We start from the raw sequence: 16,188 nt of genomic DNA on the forward strand, positions 1-16,188 counted from the left end.
CGATTGACGCAACACAAGTTGTGTTCTTCCACAAGGTGTTTCTTTTTTTATATAATCAGTATATTCCCAAAAATGCTTAACGTTGCCTGGTTCTGGCTTCTGAAATAAAATGTGAGGATTTACTGCTTTCTTTTTTTCTTATACGATAGTAAATTTATTAGATTGAGCTTCAGACAAAGCAAGCAGATTTGACTTTTATATTTTAAGAACCAAACGATTAATGGAAAATGCAATATAATTGTTATCTGCACCCTTACATTCAACGTCACTAACCAACCACAGCTTTGGGTTACCTTCTAATATGGCTTAAGTTGCCTCTGATTGATGCTGTGGCAAACACCAGAGTGGCTCTTGCTTAGCTGGGATTTCGGAGTTATATTTATCCCATGTAAACCACCCTGGGGAACAGAGATCTGAAGATCTGATTTCACGGATATGTCACCCTCCTCCTCACCACTGGCTGTTGAGCCTGGTCAGCACTAATCAATGGGTCAATGCAGTAAGCAATAGCGATGGCAGTTATCAACATGATTAGATAGATACCTGCACTTAGCACACAGGTGCACCATGAACTTAAGGTGAGTTCCCTATTCAATACTAGCTCCTAAATATGTCATAATAAACAGCGAATAAACAGTACAGTAGTTACATATCTAAGTCCACGTCAGTAAATGGCCATATTTATTGTGAACACAGAAGCATATAATGACAGGAATCATAAATCAGTTATAGCAAAGTGAGAAAAATGACAATGCAAATACAGAATTATACAGAAGATTGTGCACTAAGACATTACTGTCATAGTATCCTGTATAGTTGAGAATGCAAAGTCAAGCTCTGAAAAGGAACATGGTAACAAACAGAAAAGTGAACTCATTCTGGAAGTCAGGCGACTTGAGCCTATTTGTTTTAAGTTGTTACAGTATTACATTGAAATGGTATAAAAACAGGTGATCAATTATTTAAAGAAACATTTTAGATTTTGTTTTCTCTCACTCAAATTAAACCTAAAATGTAATGATAATCTAACAAATGTACACATGTCAAACAAATTAAAAAATGTCTGCAACATAGTCCATTTCACAGCAGAGATGTGATGGCTGCAAAACAGCTTTTAAGTTATGATAAACTAGAACAACTATAAACAAAACAGTCCTCTACTTCAGTAATATGGCCTCCGTGGATTATTCTGTGGAAAGAAAAATGAAAAACTAGATAAATAAAAATATTATCAGCAGCACAGTAAAAGGAAGAAGTTCTAAGTTTCTAAAGCGAAGTATAATATTAACAGAATGAGTATGGACATGCACAAATTCAATGTACAGAATATTGCAACAACAAACAGAATTTACCAGTGGGTTGGGCCTGAAGCGGTAAGCAAGCATCATCCTCTTTCTAAAAGCGTCATACTCATCATCACTTTTTGAGAGCTCAGCTGGACGGTCAACTCCAAAACCTGCTCCGTTCATAGCGGTAGTTCCCCTAGAGAGCAACAGAGAAGGGCACTCAACATTAGTCTCTACATTCAAGCATGTTTGGGTATTTCAATCTAACTAGATAAAGCAAAACCATGAAAATATATTTTTCACAGAAAATATGTCACAGTATTTCCTGCCTTGACAAGTCAAAATGTTGGCTGTGGAAAAAGGTCTGTTCAGGTGGAAATGCCAACAATGGCACACAGTAGCAAAACTAGACTTGTGCAATTGTAAGAAATGTGTATGTTGTGCGAACAAAAAAAGGCAGATTTCATAGTCAACAAAAACAATAGTCAGTGGAAATAATAATTCAACTGTTCAGTTATAAGAGTTGAATTAAAGATGCCCTGAATGATAAAGAAATGCAATGAAAGGAACATGTAGTGAAGATGAATGCTCACTTGTTGACAGGAGCCTTGATGCCCTGTCCGTCACTGCCCAGGCCTTCACCTTCCTTCCAGCCCATCTTCATAAGCATTCGGAAACCAAGATTCTCCACCGTCAACTTAAACTCTTTATATTCTGTGTAGTCGGGGTCCCGGCCCTCCTGCAAGTCAAGAAGACGAACAGTGTTCATTCATGCACTCAAGTGTTGCACCGTTTCACTGTGTCCAATGCCATTTAGTTGTTTTCTAATAGAAAGGAGAGATTAATTAATTTAACATAGGTGGTGAGTCAGGTGAGACCATAATTTCTATTATTTATTTGGTTTAACTGGAAAAAAAAATTAACACTGTGCCCACATGACTCTGCACCGTTGGTCATCACTACATACAACCTGCAAAACCTTCACAAGTAATAATTGTTCCTTTATTTTAATTTGCTATTACACTAAAAAATATGCTGTGTGGTATTTAAAAGTTACATCCTGGGTGTTATATGACTACTGATTTTCCCAAAACTTGCAGTGAATTTAAATGTGAATAATTGGCATATTGCCATACTCTGATCAAAAAGGTTTGGTTTCAATAGGCACCAAATAAAGTTAAACAGACTTCTGGCAATTACAGTCTCCTCCTGTGAATCCCTGAGGAGGATCTAAATGAATTTGCAGGAGAAAGGGATGTCTAGGTTGCTTTTTTATATATATACACACACACACACACACACACACACACACACACACACAAACCACACACACACACACATATATATGACATAATAAGGACATCTTATTCATATAATTCAGTATGAATAAGATATCCTTATTATGTCAGTGTTGGAATACATGTTAAATATTTAACAACAAAGTAGATGCTTTTTTGCAATGAATGGGATGTTTGCTGAAATTGATTGGATGGCCCTACCAAAATAAAATTCCACCAGCCGCCACTGTTCAAAACATTTAATGACCTGTGGGATGTCTGAAAAACAATTATTGACAACAGCAGGTTCCCAAACTTGTCAATGTTTGTTAAATTAACTCTGTTATGTTACAGTCTCTTAACTTTGAGTTCTTTTAACTTGTCTTGTTCTGTGTTTTTTGTTTGTAACTATCTGTTTCTTATGCTGCTGCCTGTCTTGGACAGGTCACCCTTGAAAAAGAGATTTTTAATCTCAATGGGACTCACCTGGTTAAATAAAGGTTTAAATAAAATTTTAAAAATCTATTAAACTGAAATTAAGGGATAAGGGGAGTCATAGATCCTTCCCTATTAGGCTTGGGAACAAGTAAATTCAGAGGCAAACTAACCTTGAGTGCCTTGAAGGTCTCCATGAACTTATCCAGCTCCTCCGGGGGCAGGAAGTCACCAATAAAATGTTTCCCTTTCCCCATATCTGTCAGAGATTCGGCCCACTCTGGAAAAGAACCAACAAAAAGTTGTTGTTTATACTAGCATTGCAGAAGCAAGACCACTTTTTCGTGCTGATGGTCAACCTTACCGCGGGTCTTCTCCATTTCCATATGTCGGAGTCGATGCTCCCAGGTGCCTGCCATTTGGTCCACTTCTTCATCGCTGTCATATTCATGTTGGTGGTCTCTAATGGCCTTCTCCCACATCACCTGCATCTCTGCCATCGCACGCTTGTGCTTCATGATCATGTCATACATCTCTTGCATCTACAGAGTGCGTGAAAAAAACATTACAGACACCGTGAGCAAAACATATGCTAAAAGACGAGTCATCAAAGTACCTTTTGACTACCCTAAAAAACAGATTACATTTTTTTAAAAAGACAAGACAAAGAGCAAATAAAAGATTGTTGGGATGGGTGGACTTTAGGTATAGTTAAAAATGCATGGGTGCAATTTTCATATATATATATATATATATATATATATATATATATATATATATATATATATATATATATAAATTACACCCTGTTAAATTGGCACTTTCATACCTCTTGCTGTTCTTTGATTTGTTTCTTCTGATCCTCAGATAGCTCCGTCACTCCTACCAGACCAAGAGGCTTCCCTTTTTTGTAACCAAGATTTTTCAGATCCTGGGCTGAAACAAATGTTACAGACTTATATATTCACAATTAGTCATTGGATCAGCTGATAGCCAAAATAGCTAATTAATGTTATTTTTATCATTCTTGTTACCATTTTATCAATACGTATCATGATCGCAGTACCAACATCGTGACAATAATTGCATTATCATATATGGGTTGGAAAAGAATAGACAATGGTATCAGCTCCAGAAACATATTGACCTTCCACCAAGTTTGGGTTTTAGGTTCATTACTTTCATTCCTCAAAAGAACAGAATGTGTACACACACACACAGTTTACGTACCAGAGAGAGACGGTGTGTTGGGGTCTGGAACATTAACCTCTGGAGGAACGATAATGGGAGGAATGTGCAACTCGACTTTGTCATCTTCAGACCCCCATCTACTTTTTCTCTTCCGTTTGACAGGCGGTGTTTCTCCCTCTTGTATGTGGACTAGAGAAGCAGGATTCAATGGTGGGGAGACTCCCGATAATGGTGGAGCAGCTGGTTGCCGAAGGTCTGTCCAGGATTTTGCTGCTAGAGGTGAGGAGCTCTGGGAGGCTGCGGCCCGATACTCCTGTACTTTCTCTTTGTAGAAGCGGTGGGCTGGACTTTGGTGGTCATATAAAAAACTGAAGGGGTGGGAGTAGATATTTTATGTAAAACCAGGATTTAATAGTGTAAACAAATGGAGTGAAACATATACAGTGACTGACCTGAAGGCAGGGTTGTCTCGGTTACGCTCAGCAGCAATGGCTTCCACCTCAGGGCCACTCTCGACCACAAACCTGGCCAGCTTCTCGGCCATCTGCTGGGTTTCCGCGTCCACTGGGGGGGAGACTTTAAGCAGCCTATCAGTACTGGGACTCAATTCAAACTCTACTACTGTACCGTACTCAACTGGCTCTCACACACCACCAGTCTAGAGCCAATAGGGGATAAGAAGAGGAAGGAGGGAGGAGGAGCAAGGGGGACAGGGGTGGTGAATGGGGAACTGTATGGATGCGAGGATTTTACTGTCACACATTCAGACCATATAAAGCCCAGAGAGGCTCCACCATATACACTATGTGTACACTGTGAAACTTTTATCTGCATGTACAATGTTGTACACACTTAAAGACTAGAAAATGTACTCCATCTTCAAATTCTTAATAGGATTCAATTAGGCACAACATAGGGGTGAGACATATGAATATTTATAGAGCATTTTACAATTTACTGTGTAGTACTCCATGTTCAGCTTTCAAAGACCAATCCAAAAACAAATGTGGTTTATTCAAAAAACAGCAGAATAAGAGACAAACTAAAGAAGCCATGACCTATATGCACAGCCTAAAATAAGAAGCAGTTTGATGGTGAACCAAAATAGTACCTTGACATGAAATAATTATACACCTATGCAGTCAGGTGAAAGTCTCCAGTTAACAGGAAATGTTTCATTGGTCCGGCTGCGTTACGTCAGCAGTAAATAATATATTCAAGTTCATCTGGTGAAATCTATTACAGTAATCATGCATGAAACTATCTAATGTTTCCAATGCACTTACATTGACTTGGAAGTGGATGCAGACACATAAGTGTAGGCTAGTATAACACATCATAATGTTGATGGATGTCCCTGTGAAGTCATATTGTGAAAACTGGGAATGAAACTGACAATTCTATATTGACATTGTGGTCCACCCCTTTTGCAATTACATTTGAGTTTTTCTGAGTGGAAAGGTGAGACAAAGACAAAAGACACATGTAATCTTACCATTATCTGACGTATTCTCAGGTCTTAGCAAATCCTTTCTCAAAACAGCAACTCTGTTTTTGAAGTAGAGATACTCCATGCTGCTCTTATCGTATAAAAATCTGAAAGGCAACGATAATATATGGAATGAGATTGAAAATACCGTAAAAGTAAATACATCTGGATGAGCTACATTGTCCTTTATACTTACGAGAAAACAGGATTGTCTTTGTAGTCCTCCTGGGCTTTTCTCTCCAGCTCAGCTCCTCCCTCCGCCACAAAAGAGGCCATCTTGTCGATAATGAGTCTGATGTCTGAATCCCCTGGGGGAGAGACTTTAAGCAGGCTATGAGTACATTTACTCTAAGGGCACCTAGGACAAAATGCCAATCACAAGGCACTGGAGTATGCAAAAGATGCACAGAAATATCCGAGCCATGGAGTTGTCCAGAGATACACTGGAAAACACTGGCCCTGAATTACCTTTCATCTCCAAGAACCTGGAGTAATCAGTCTCTTCTTCCTCATCTTCTTCATCTGGAGAACAAAACACACTCGGCCTCTGGCTGAGAACAGGATTCTTCTTGGAGTGCGAGTAGTTCTTGAATTGACTAAGCATGCTACTGACTCCAAGACCAGGCCGCTTGCCAACAAGAATGCTCTTTTTCTGCAGCGCATTTCCTCCCGGTGGTGAAATCGAAGCTGTGGGAGTTTTGGCGTCAGTGGTGGAACCTAGAAAGAGTATGAAACAGGACATATTATGTTTTTATATAGTATATGCCTTAAGCGGTATTATTCTTTCTGCTCTAGGTGGTATGGGTTTTTCAACCAGAAGATTTGGCGGGTAACCAACACAAGTAAGAAATGTAAGGTAACATTCATGGTCCCTATTCTAAACTAGCTTTCTTAGGCCAGGATGCCCTAAAAACATCTACCTCCCATAAACTTATAGTAGCCAAAACCACAAGGTTATGGCTATTATTCAGTGTTCCTCTTGCTGTGTTAAATTTCACTATCCAACATCACAGTGATACTCTACTTGTGATAAGGACAAAGACATGACTTTAATCATTATGTTCACTGTGCAGACCAAAGTACTAACCAGAACCATTGTTGGGTTTGTCCTTCTGCATCCTTATGAACTGCTGTAAGAAGCTTCCATCATTTAAGAACTTGTTTGAGGAAGGTCCTTGAAAACTGGGAGAACTATTGGGATCAGAATGCATGAAATTTGTTTCAACATTTGTTGTTATGATTAAAGGTCGATATTGGAGTCAAAGAAAACACATTCACACATAACGATACTGACCAACAGGTCCTTTCTAAAATATTCAACTGTATGTTGAATTTGTATGTGTCCGTTTTATATTAGACTTTCCATCAGTATATTGATACCTTGGAGGCAGTGATTTGCTCGGGGTCTGTACATTCACTTTCGCTTGCTCTGCCATTCTGGCCTCAATCTCCTTCTTCTTCTGAGCTATCAGCTTTTCTTGCCGGAGAATATTCATGTTCATCTTGTTTTTCGGTACTTGGATGGGCTTGGACTTCCATACCCCTCGCCCTAAAAACACGATTAAGTGGAAAATACAATATATCAACACAATAAGTACGTTATGCAGCTGAGGAGCTGGCAGTTGAGTTAGCAAAAGTAAAATACTCATTTTCTGATATGCCGCCTTAATTAGGTTTCAAGGTTAATTTATTGACCATCTACAACACAGGGTTGCACACGAAATGCAAGCTGGAGTTCATTTATAAGACAACATATAATCAAAAATAATATGGTGTAGTAAATTTGAGTTAATTTTCTATTACATTGTTGGATTTAACTAGGGTTCAACTTCTTGAAGGCAGATACACATAGCTACTTGAACACACGCGCGCGCGCGCACACACACACACACACACACACACACACACACACACACACACACACACACACACACACACACACACACACACACACACACACACACACACACACACACACACACACACACACACACACACACATACACACACACACACAGTATATACGTGTGCGTGTGTCTATATACAGTATATAGACACACACACACACACACATATATATATATATAACATTCTAACTGTGTATTGCAGACTAGCATATAAGAAAGCTTAACTTTTAAAAGCCTATAAGAACGGTGGGGTAAAGCGTCATCTGTGTCATTTATTTTGGATATTAACGTTACAGTTTGCAGAACTGCTAAATCTCGGTTAACGTTATTTGTTAAGTGACGTAACTACTATAAATGGTCTTATTTATTACCTCACCTTGTTATATTCCCCAACAGCTAGCTAACAGTGTGCTATTGAGCTCCTACGGCCACATAGGCTGGAGAGTTCACATGAACAGCTAACGGCTAACCGGGCTAACTTACGGGTTTCACATAACAGCTGCAGGCTACATATTTAGTGATATCATCACAGGCAAAGCCACATGAAATGTTTACCTGGATCGCTGTGCTCCATGGTCGCCACAGGAGGACAAATCTATTTAGAAAACGACGCTCGCAGACTACAATAAGGCCAATCGCTGCTATCGAAAAAGCTGATTTGTAAGTTAAGTCTACGAACAAACACAAGAACCAGACTTCCGGTCGTGGTTTTTCCAGAATAAAATCCTTATCTGTGTGTGTGTGTGTGTGTGTGTGTGTGTGTGTGTGTGTGTGTGTGTGTGTGTGTGTGTGTTTGTTATGAAATACATGCTGATCTCCTTGTCCTTGAGTAGGCCCAAACACCCTAAAAGAGAGAAAAGACCACTCAGAATGACATCAAAATATAATGTATTGCAGGTGTATTATATTGCTTTGCATTATATTTTAAAACTTAGAGTAAATATATCATATACTATTATAGTTATTGTACTTTCTCAACATACGACTATTTGGATAATATTCTGCATATCTGTAGGCTGACAGTTATACAATTATGATTTTAAAAAGGGATTTGATGTAAATCAAACATTTTATGTCACATAATAAGTGATGATGGAATATAATTTCCCATGTTTTGTATATTGTTATGTATATTACATGTGTGTAGCATGGAGGGCCTACAAAGTCAATGTTTATGTTGTTGTAAAATGTCAAATAAATTAACCCTGTCTGTAACCTGTAACGTTAAACTTCATTGCTTTAATTTGAAAGTAAATATATAACCGGAAGTCTTCTTCTTGATAGTGTTTCCCACTTGCCTTCACGTTGGAGCGTGTCTCTCCCATTGCTAAAGTCATGCTGAATTGTCCCTTGTTGCTTTCCGTCCGCGTTGTACGAACTGGTCTCCTGCTTAGAAATGGCTGAAGCTCCCCCGCGGCCCTGCCGGTTTTTCTGTCACCGGTGTTCAGCAGAGATTAGTCCGCTTTTACCGGTAAGGACCCGAGAGATATATGTGTCTTTTTGAAGAATGAAGGATGTGTTTGTGTGTGTTTTTATATGTGTATCAGTGGCTCACACCTCGTCGACCCACGGTTGCTGTACAGCTAACGTTACGCCACTTAGCCAGCTACAAAGAGGTCCAGAGGGACGGCCAAACGGGACTAATATAGTTGGTTTCTAAACCAGACTTTAAGAGGCGTAAGGTACCTTTTTGATTTAAAGATTATCAATCGCTCAAAAAAATGCTAAATGCACATTTATTTTCCACAAGGCTTGCGGTTCGCTTATTGTGTTACCACCGCAGAGAGCAGGAACAGTCAGTGTTGCTGTTGTTTTAAGGGAGCACTTGCCTGCCACAGCAGTCTGTTGGGGTCCATTCATGGGAAGCTTCTTGAATGTTACAGTCACGGTAACTTTATTGACAGTCAGCCAGCTGCTTACCTGTGTCACAAGTGTTACAGCTTTACGTTACACATACGGAGAGTATGTTGCCTCTTTGGAAGTGCTCTCAATGTGTCACAGCATGCACAGATAAAATGGGCTACACCGCGAGATGATATTGATTACATTTATGCTTCACAGCAACATTGGGTTAGTCTGCACTTCATAAAGACCATGTTTATAGGAAAGTATATATGTTTAGACATCGCATACTGGATTTTATTAGGAAATGGGAACAAGTACACCTTGCTAAAACTAATGCAGTCTAATACAAGCCTTATAATATATCCAACTTGGATGACTTACTTTGTCTACCCAAATGTCAGTGATGGTCGACTAAATATAAACATTTCTCAGAATAACGCAATAAAACTATTTAAAAGCGGCATGCAGCCTCCAAAATGCACATTAAGTTGAATCACCACCTTTTTAATACTCACCACTTTATTAACGCTCATAAGGGTAGCATTTTTTGCTGAGCTGTTGGAGTGTATTAATTTGAGCGATGTGTACATAATAAACTCTGTATATGTTATGGTGTATACTAGATATTAACATTCATATTTTCACTTTAGGACTACACCTGTCCGCGCTGTGATTCCGGTTTTATTGAGGAACTGGCTGAGGAACGAAGGTATGGAGGATTATTCCTTTTTTTCCCCTCATGGATTTGGGATGATGTGTATTTCTAAGTCTTAACTTTTCACTTTCTTAACCACTGTATTTGCGCAGTACTGAAAATGGTTCTTTATCCACGTCCTCCACCAGTGATCATAATCGCCCAGCCTTTGAGGTCAGTGTTATTTGTTAAATCAGTTGGTCCAGGATACATTTTGCACCCTGCACCCTGATTTGATTTGCCTCTGTCTTTCCCACTAGAACATGGATCACCAACACTTGTTCACATTTCCCTCTGGGTATGGTCCGTTTGCCCTTGGGATTTTTGATGAAAACTTTGACCTTCGAACGCGGCTACCCACAGAAGACAACCGCGAGACAGAAAACAGAAGAGAAAGGGAAATGGCTTCACGTCAACGATATAGTGCGCGGCAACCCCGGGGTCGACATGTTCCTCGACGACAGGGTACGCGCCATGAAGGAGTGCCCACATTAGAAGGGTGAGACATTTTCAGCAGTGTGATGAAGGTTGTTGTGGGACACAAGAGGATGCGGGTAAAATATGTACTGCTTTTGTGTGAGTTATACATTCTTCACATCTTATGGTAAATACTTCAACAATATTATATTTACATATATTTTATTTTAATGTTTGCTTAACTAAAGGGACCTGTTATCCTTATTACAAGCATACAACCGTACAAGTAATTATAAAAATAGCTAGCATTACCAAGTTGACAACAAGGAGACACTACTCCTGTAAATACCAAACAGCAGATATTTAGTGTTACCATTTGTATTGAGTATTAATATGTATGACCATAAAACTATTCATATTTACAGAAACTTCCAATTGTTTTTTTCCCGGATGCAGAATTATCCAGCAGTTAGTAAATGGAATTATAGCACCTACAGCCATGCCAAATATCGGGATGGGACCATGGTAAGTATAAGGAACTGTGATGCATATTTGTGTGCTTGTATCACCAAGTAAAACTATGAATGTTTTTTGTTGACTGCCTTCTTGTCTTGCAGGGGTATGCTACATTCCAATCCAATGGACTACGCTTGGGGTGCCAATGGTCTTGATGCTATCATTACACAGGTATATAGTGTTATTTTTACATGACGGTGGTGCATATAAATTTTAGACAGCTACATTGTCCCAATAACCTTTTATATAGAGCTACAGGAATTGTCCAAAATATTGTAATTATACCATATATAAATAATGTAGTGTATAATTTATTTTAAAGCAATATAATGATACCAGAACCCAATGTCCTAAAAGTGTTTTCTACATTTTAAAGAAGTTTAATTTGTAGGTATTAATGGATGGTACCCTGTTGGCACTAAACAAATAGCTCAAACTTTGAAGAATTCATCCTTTTAAATATGACATGTAGTTAAGCGAGATATTTGAAGCGAATGTCTAGAAGTTGTAATTTACAGAACAGCCTTGTTGTCCTGCAGATGATCCCACAGCCATTGCTTGTGTGTGTGTTCTTTTCCACTTGTAGTTATTGAACCAGTTTGAAAACACGGGTCCACCTCCTGCAGAAAGAGAAAGGATTAAGAGTTTACCCACCGTTACCATTACAGAAGAACATGTGGGTAAGTCCACGTCTCTCTCTTGGGCCCTGTTCAGATCCTGCATTAACATGCGTCTTAGGTGATCCGATCACAAGTACGTCAGTTCACACCGGGAATGAGAATGTGTCTTTAGTGTCCACTTGTGATCGGATCTCACTTTCCCACTCTGTAAGAAAATAAACACTTGGATCATTTCTGATTGCAAAGATCACATGTGTTGTTGTTTTTAACAGGCGGGATGCAGCAATGCTATACCTAGAGTTCTGGGAAATTAAACAAAGAAGAATTTCAAAACAATACAAACTGGGTTCATACTTTGTCGTGACCGAAGCAAACCAAATCACCGAAGAAATTAGACTTACCTGTAATGTATCTCTAACCATCCTCTATCCATTTTGCTCGTTGTTGTTGCCTGTTGCACTTTGAAATGGCGCCTTTGGCGTGCAAATGAGTGCGTGCTTCTGCTTAAGCAGAGGATGTCTGTTGAGTAGTCAGTCCTTCACTGAGACAAGTGGATCACCTGACATTAGAATGTGTCTCCACATGCGTCTCGAGTACTTGTGATAGGATCTCACTTCCCTGCTCTATATGCAAATAAACACGTAACCTACATTTCCATTTGTTGTTATAGTAGGCTAGTAATATACTACAGATTAGTGAATTCCGGTACCTTTTTATGAACCTACTAATACCTAAACGGTTGTTTACCGGCGGTCCTGAGGGATTTACATATAAAAACCCACACATCACTAAAATGCTATTTAGCAATATAACTATATACGCTATTTTGTCAAGTTGCCATTTGAGTAGGCAGTCCTTCAATGTGACTCAGGATACATGCTGCTAAAAGAATGGGACTATCTGCGTCACAGACCACCTCCAAATCTCGTCTGAGCGATCAGATCTCAATGTGTCCTCAAGGCGTCTTGACTGCAGTCACGCCTGCACTTAAAGCTGTTCGTCTTGGATGATGTGAACCAGACCGTCATGACAGTCACTCATTGTCTCTCCACGCTGCATCAGACGCAGCTTGGTTGAAACGATCTGTCGGAACAGAACAGAAAAGTTCTCCTTTTTGACCTGTTATCTTATGAGAAGACAGCTGACAATAATCACCCTCAGAAAATGGTGTCCTATCATTACAGACTCATTATTTTTAGTGGAAGTGAAGGGCTTGAATATAATCTTACTCTGCAACACTGTCTAACTCAAATAAACAGAATTGGTGTGATCCCTATTTTCATTCCAGCTTATGCATGTGACCGAGGTTCTCTGACACACAGTATGTTGTTTTCTGTTTGTGCAGGTGCTGGTTTAGAGTGTCCTGTGTGCAAAGAAGACTACAGCGTTGAGGAGAATGTTAGACAACTGCCATGCAATCACTTGTTTCACAATGACTGTATAGTACCGTGGCTGGAACAGGTGTGTATATCTAATATCTACAGATCTGCAAGATCTTTGTATTTGATTGGCATCAACAGCAGACAGTTATATGGCTGTATGAAGTCAGATCATTTGTTTATTTTAACACATTGTGAAAACCTGTGAAATGTGCTGCAGTGTGAGCAAGTGAACTGCAAAACGAGATAAACAAACAGCAGCCACAGGTAAAATGAATTGATGGAGACGGTGTGGCAGTGAGTTAAAAGAAAAGCAGCAGGGCTTTGGTTTAAAGAGGTGTGCCTCTTAAGTACTGTTTTAGGTTGACAAAGTACAATTGAAAAGCTTATAGACATTTTACTGTTTTACAGGATGGAACTATACAAAAGAACACTTTAAGGACACTGGTATAGGAAAGCTTTGATGCGGGATGTATTTGTCTCTTTGTTTGTATCATTTCTGTAGCAGAAGTGGATAAAATAGTTTCTATCCAACCAGTCATGTGTATTTAAATATTTTTGTTGATACAAGTCTCATTTTTCCTTGTTTCCGACAGCACGATACATGTCCTGTGTGCAGGAAGAGTCTAAGTGGACAGAACACAGCCACAGACCCACCAGGGTTATCAGGAATGCACTTCTCTCCCTCGTCCTCATCCTCTTCCTCCCCCAGCTCACCTAGCAATGAGAATGCTGCCAGAAACTCATAGATCACCGTCACCTCACATCTAAGAACCTCACAACATACGACAAACGAGAACCAACGCCTCCTAGCTGAGACCAGGGCCGTAGTCCGTCTCAATTCTGGGGGACGATATGAGTCGAGTTGAACTCTGAATCTGTTGCAGGTTTTAAGTCGTCATTTCTCCCTCTGGGCTGAACGGACACCGGATCCAGCTCCTGCTGCTATTGTTGCAGAGTGTTTGAGGAGGTGGGACTGGGCAGTATTTAAAGAGGATCCCGAAAGGCTGCAAAGAATAACAATAGAAGAGGGATTGTGACCAGAAGTGACTGGAACAGAGTGGACTGCTTTTTGATGGAGACGTGTTTGCCACAAGGCTGGGGCCCATTTTATATTTAAATAACAGAATGCTCTTTTTTTTCTTTTTTTAAAACATAGCCTGTGGTGGTGCAGAGTCCATAGACGTGTAGATAGATAATTCATTTTGAATGATCAGCCACACCACAGCTGGTGGATCAAACTAAAACCTTGTGGAAAGGAAACTTGAGTGTATTCATTTGATTCGTATTTATTTGCACCTTTTTTTTTTTTTCTTTGCACAAAACTGTCTGATGTTGAGTGTGTGAATTTGGGTAAACTACTGAACCCCGAAAAAAGACTTCACATCTTTTGCATTTAAAAAAAAGTCCTTTTGGACTTGTTGTTTTTATTAGATCCTCTTTATTAGAGATTGATCCAGTACATGTGCATCTTGACAAGGTAAAGATACTCACAGCTCAACAGTGGACACATTTGTATTCCTGAAGTGAACAAATTCACAAACCTACTTACGCAACTCAAATTGAGCATTGTAACAGAAAAGAAACGGCATGGGAATATCTTACCTCTATGAAACTGGCCAAATGTGTTTCACAATACAAGTGTTTATTATTTTATTTACTGATTTTTTTTTTGTACAGTTGCAATAAAGTGCTAAAACAAACACATTTGAAGTTTCTGCTGATGAACATTTTCAAAAACGTATCCTTGATGTGTTGTAGGAGGTTTAATTTTACACATTTTCTATTAGTATAAAATACGCCACTTGGAATGTATTTGTTTTATTGCCTTACAACATTGTAGAATTAATGTGGCTCTTTGGACACTGATCAACAGAAAAATACCTGTTAAATTGGTGAAAGCAGATCTAAATTACGAATATGAAATACTTGTTTGTATTCACCCCCTAAGGACACACCTAAATCACCACTGGTGCTGCCAATAGATCTTTTTAATAGCAGATATTTTGACTAGTCATGTCTGCAAAATGTATTTGTGGATGTATTTTTGTGAGTGTATTTCTTTTATTATTTTCCTTTTTCTAATCTCCTGTGGGCAGGTGTTGTAAATTTGCATTTCACTACAAACACTTGACATAATGCATCTGCTCCTTTGGCATAAATGTGTGTTACAATTGTATAATACTGTGATTTCCATATCAAATAAACTAAAGTACATTTCCAAATCACAAAAAACATGACAACTTCGACAGGGGGTGAATACTTTTTCGAGGCACCAAATTATTGTTGATAAACTAACTTGGACCTGGAATTTCTTTTCAGCAACATTTTAAAAACAGGTGGCTTATGAGTCACTAGACCAGAGGTTTTCATATTCAATTAAGTATGAAAAACAGATTAAATACATCTTCCAGAAGTTACCAAAGCAAATATGAAACATTGTTTTTTTAATTTTAATAACTTATTTATGTGACCGTGACTTGAAACCAGATTCTCAATTATCCTGTGATTTATTTTGACTAGTTTAGAACATAAACTGTTAACAGTCGTTTTGATAAAGATCAAAGATCCTGAGCAGTAACACGTCTGTGTCATTCATACCAGCACCACTTGACCACTTTCTTGGAGTTTGTTTAACACTTGTTTTATTGTATTGCCATTTCAGTGAATCACGGTGTCTTCTTAGTCTCTGTCTTTGATTGAAAACTGTTAACTCGCGTGACACCGCTGCGTCACCCCACCAGGAAATGAAAGTGAACCTTGGTGCAGCGTTTTGTCTCATGAAGTGGAGTGAGGACGGCTGAGAGGAGAGGGGAGAGAGTGATGACGCTTATTACTAGTATGTCAAAAGGTAAGACATGTGTAGGAAGAAAGAGCTACACTAGTTTGAATTGCTATTTTAAAAGCAAGTATACGGATGATGTGTAAAAGTAGGACAAAGAAAATAGGCCAACTACAGTATTTTTGTCAAGTGACAAAGCCCTCCTTTATGGTCTATATCTCAAATATCTCTGGACAAGGGTTTGCAGCTTTCTATCTTTGGCCCAAAAATGCTTCAAGACTATTTTATATACTTGTGTAATTCCCTTCAACAGAGATGTTGATATACATGTAATTACTTCTCTACGACAT

General features: G+C 38.9%; 2 protein-coding genes across 2 annotated transcripts; one reads left to right on the top strand and one right to left on the bottom strand.

Moving 5' to 3' along the window:
- Window positions 1-641: 641 nt before the first annotated feature.
- On the bottom strand, window positions 642-8,289 carry sugp1 (SURP and G patch domain containing 1). Its single transcript, XM_034556445.1, has 14 exons — window positions 8,141-8,289; window positions 7,059-7,227; window positions 6,766-6,869; window positions 6,147-6,395; window positions 5,875-5,998; window positions 5,685-5,785; window positions 4,642-4,765; window positions 4,229-4,557; window positions 3,828-3,934; window positions 3,363-3,540; window positions 3,172-3,278; window positions 1,880-2,025; window positions 1,353-1,482; window positions 642-1,189 (listed from the first exon to the last, which is right to left on the bottom strand). The coding sequence occupies exons 1-14, from the start codon at window positions 8,157-8,159 to the stop codon at window positions 1,163-1,165; spliced, it is 1,914 nt and encodes a 637-aa protein (XP_034412336.1). The 5' UTR covers window positions 8,160-8,289; the 3' UTR covers window positions 642-1,162.
- A 603-nt stretch (window positions 8,290-8,892) lies between these two features.
- rnf126 (ring finger protein 126) lies at window positions 8,893-14,417 on the top strand. Its single transcript, XM_034556447.1, has 9 exons — window positions 8,893-9,056; window positions 10,081-10,139; window positions 10,238-10,298; window positions 10,385-10,623; window positions 10,998-11,066; window positions 11,159-11,228; window positions 11,644-11,737; window positions 13,023-13,138; window positions 13,653-14,417. The coding sequence occupies exons 1-9, from the start codon at window positions 8,982-8,984 to the stop codon at window positions 13,803-13,805; spliced, it is 936 nt and encodes a 311-aa protein (XP_034412338.1). The 5' UTR covers window positions 8,893-8,981; the 3' UTR covers window positions 13,806-14,417.
- The last annotated feature ends 1,771 nt before the right edge of the window (window positions 14,418-16,188 follow it).

This window comes from Cyclopterus lumpus, chromosome 17 (assembly GCF_009769545.1).
Source record: "Cyclopterus lumpus isolate fCycLum1 chromosome 17, fCycLum1.pri, whole genome shotgun sequence".
NCBI classification, from domain to species: Eukaryota; Metazoa; Chordata; class Actinopteri; order Perciformes; family Cyclopteridae; genus Cyclopterus; species Cyclopterus lumpus.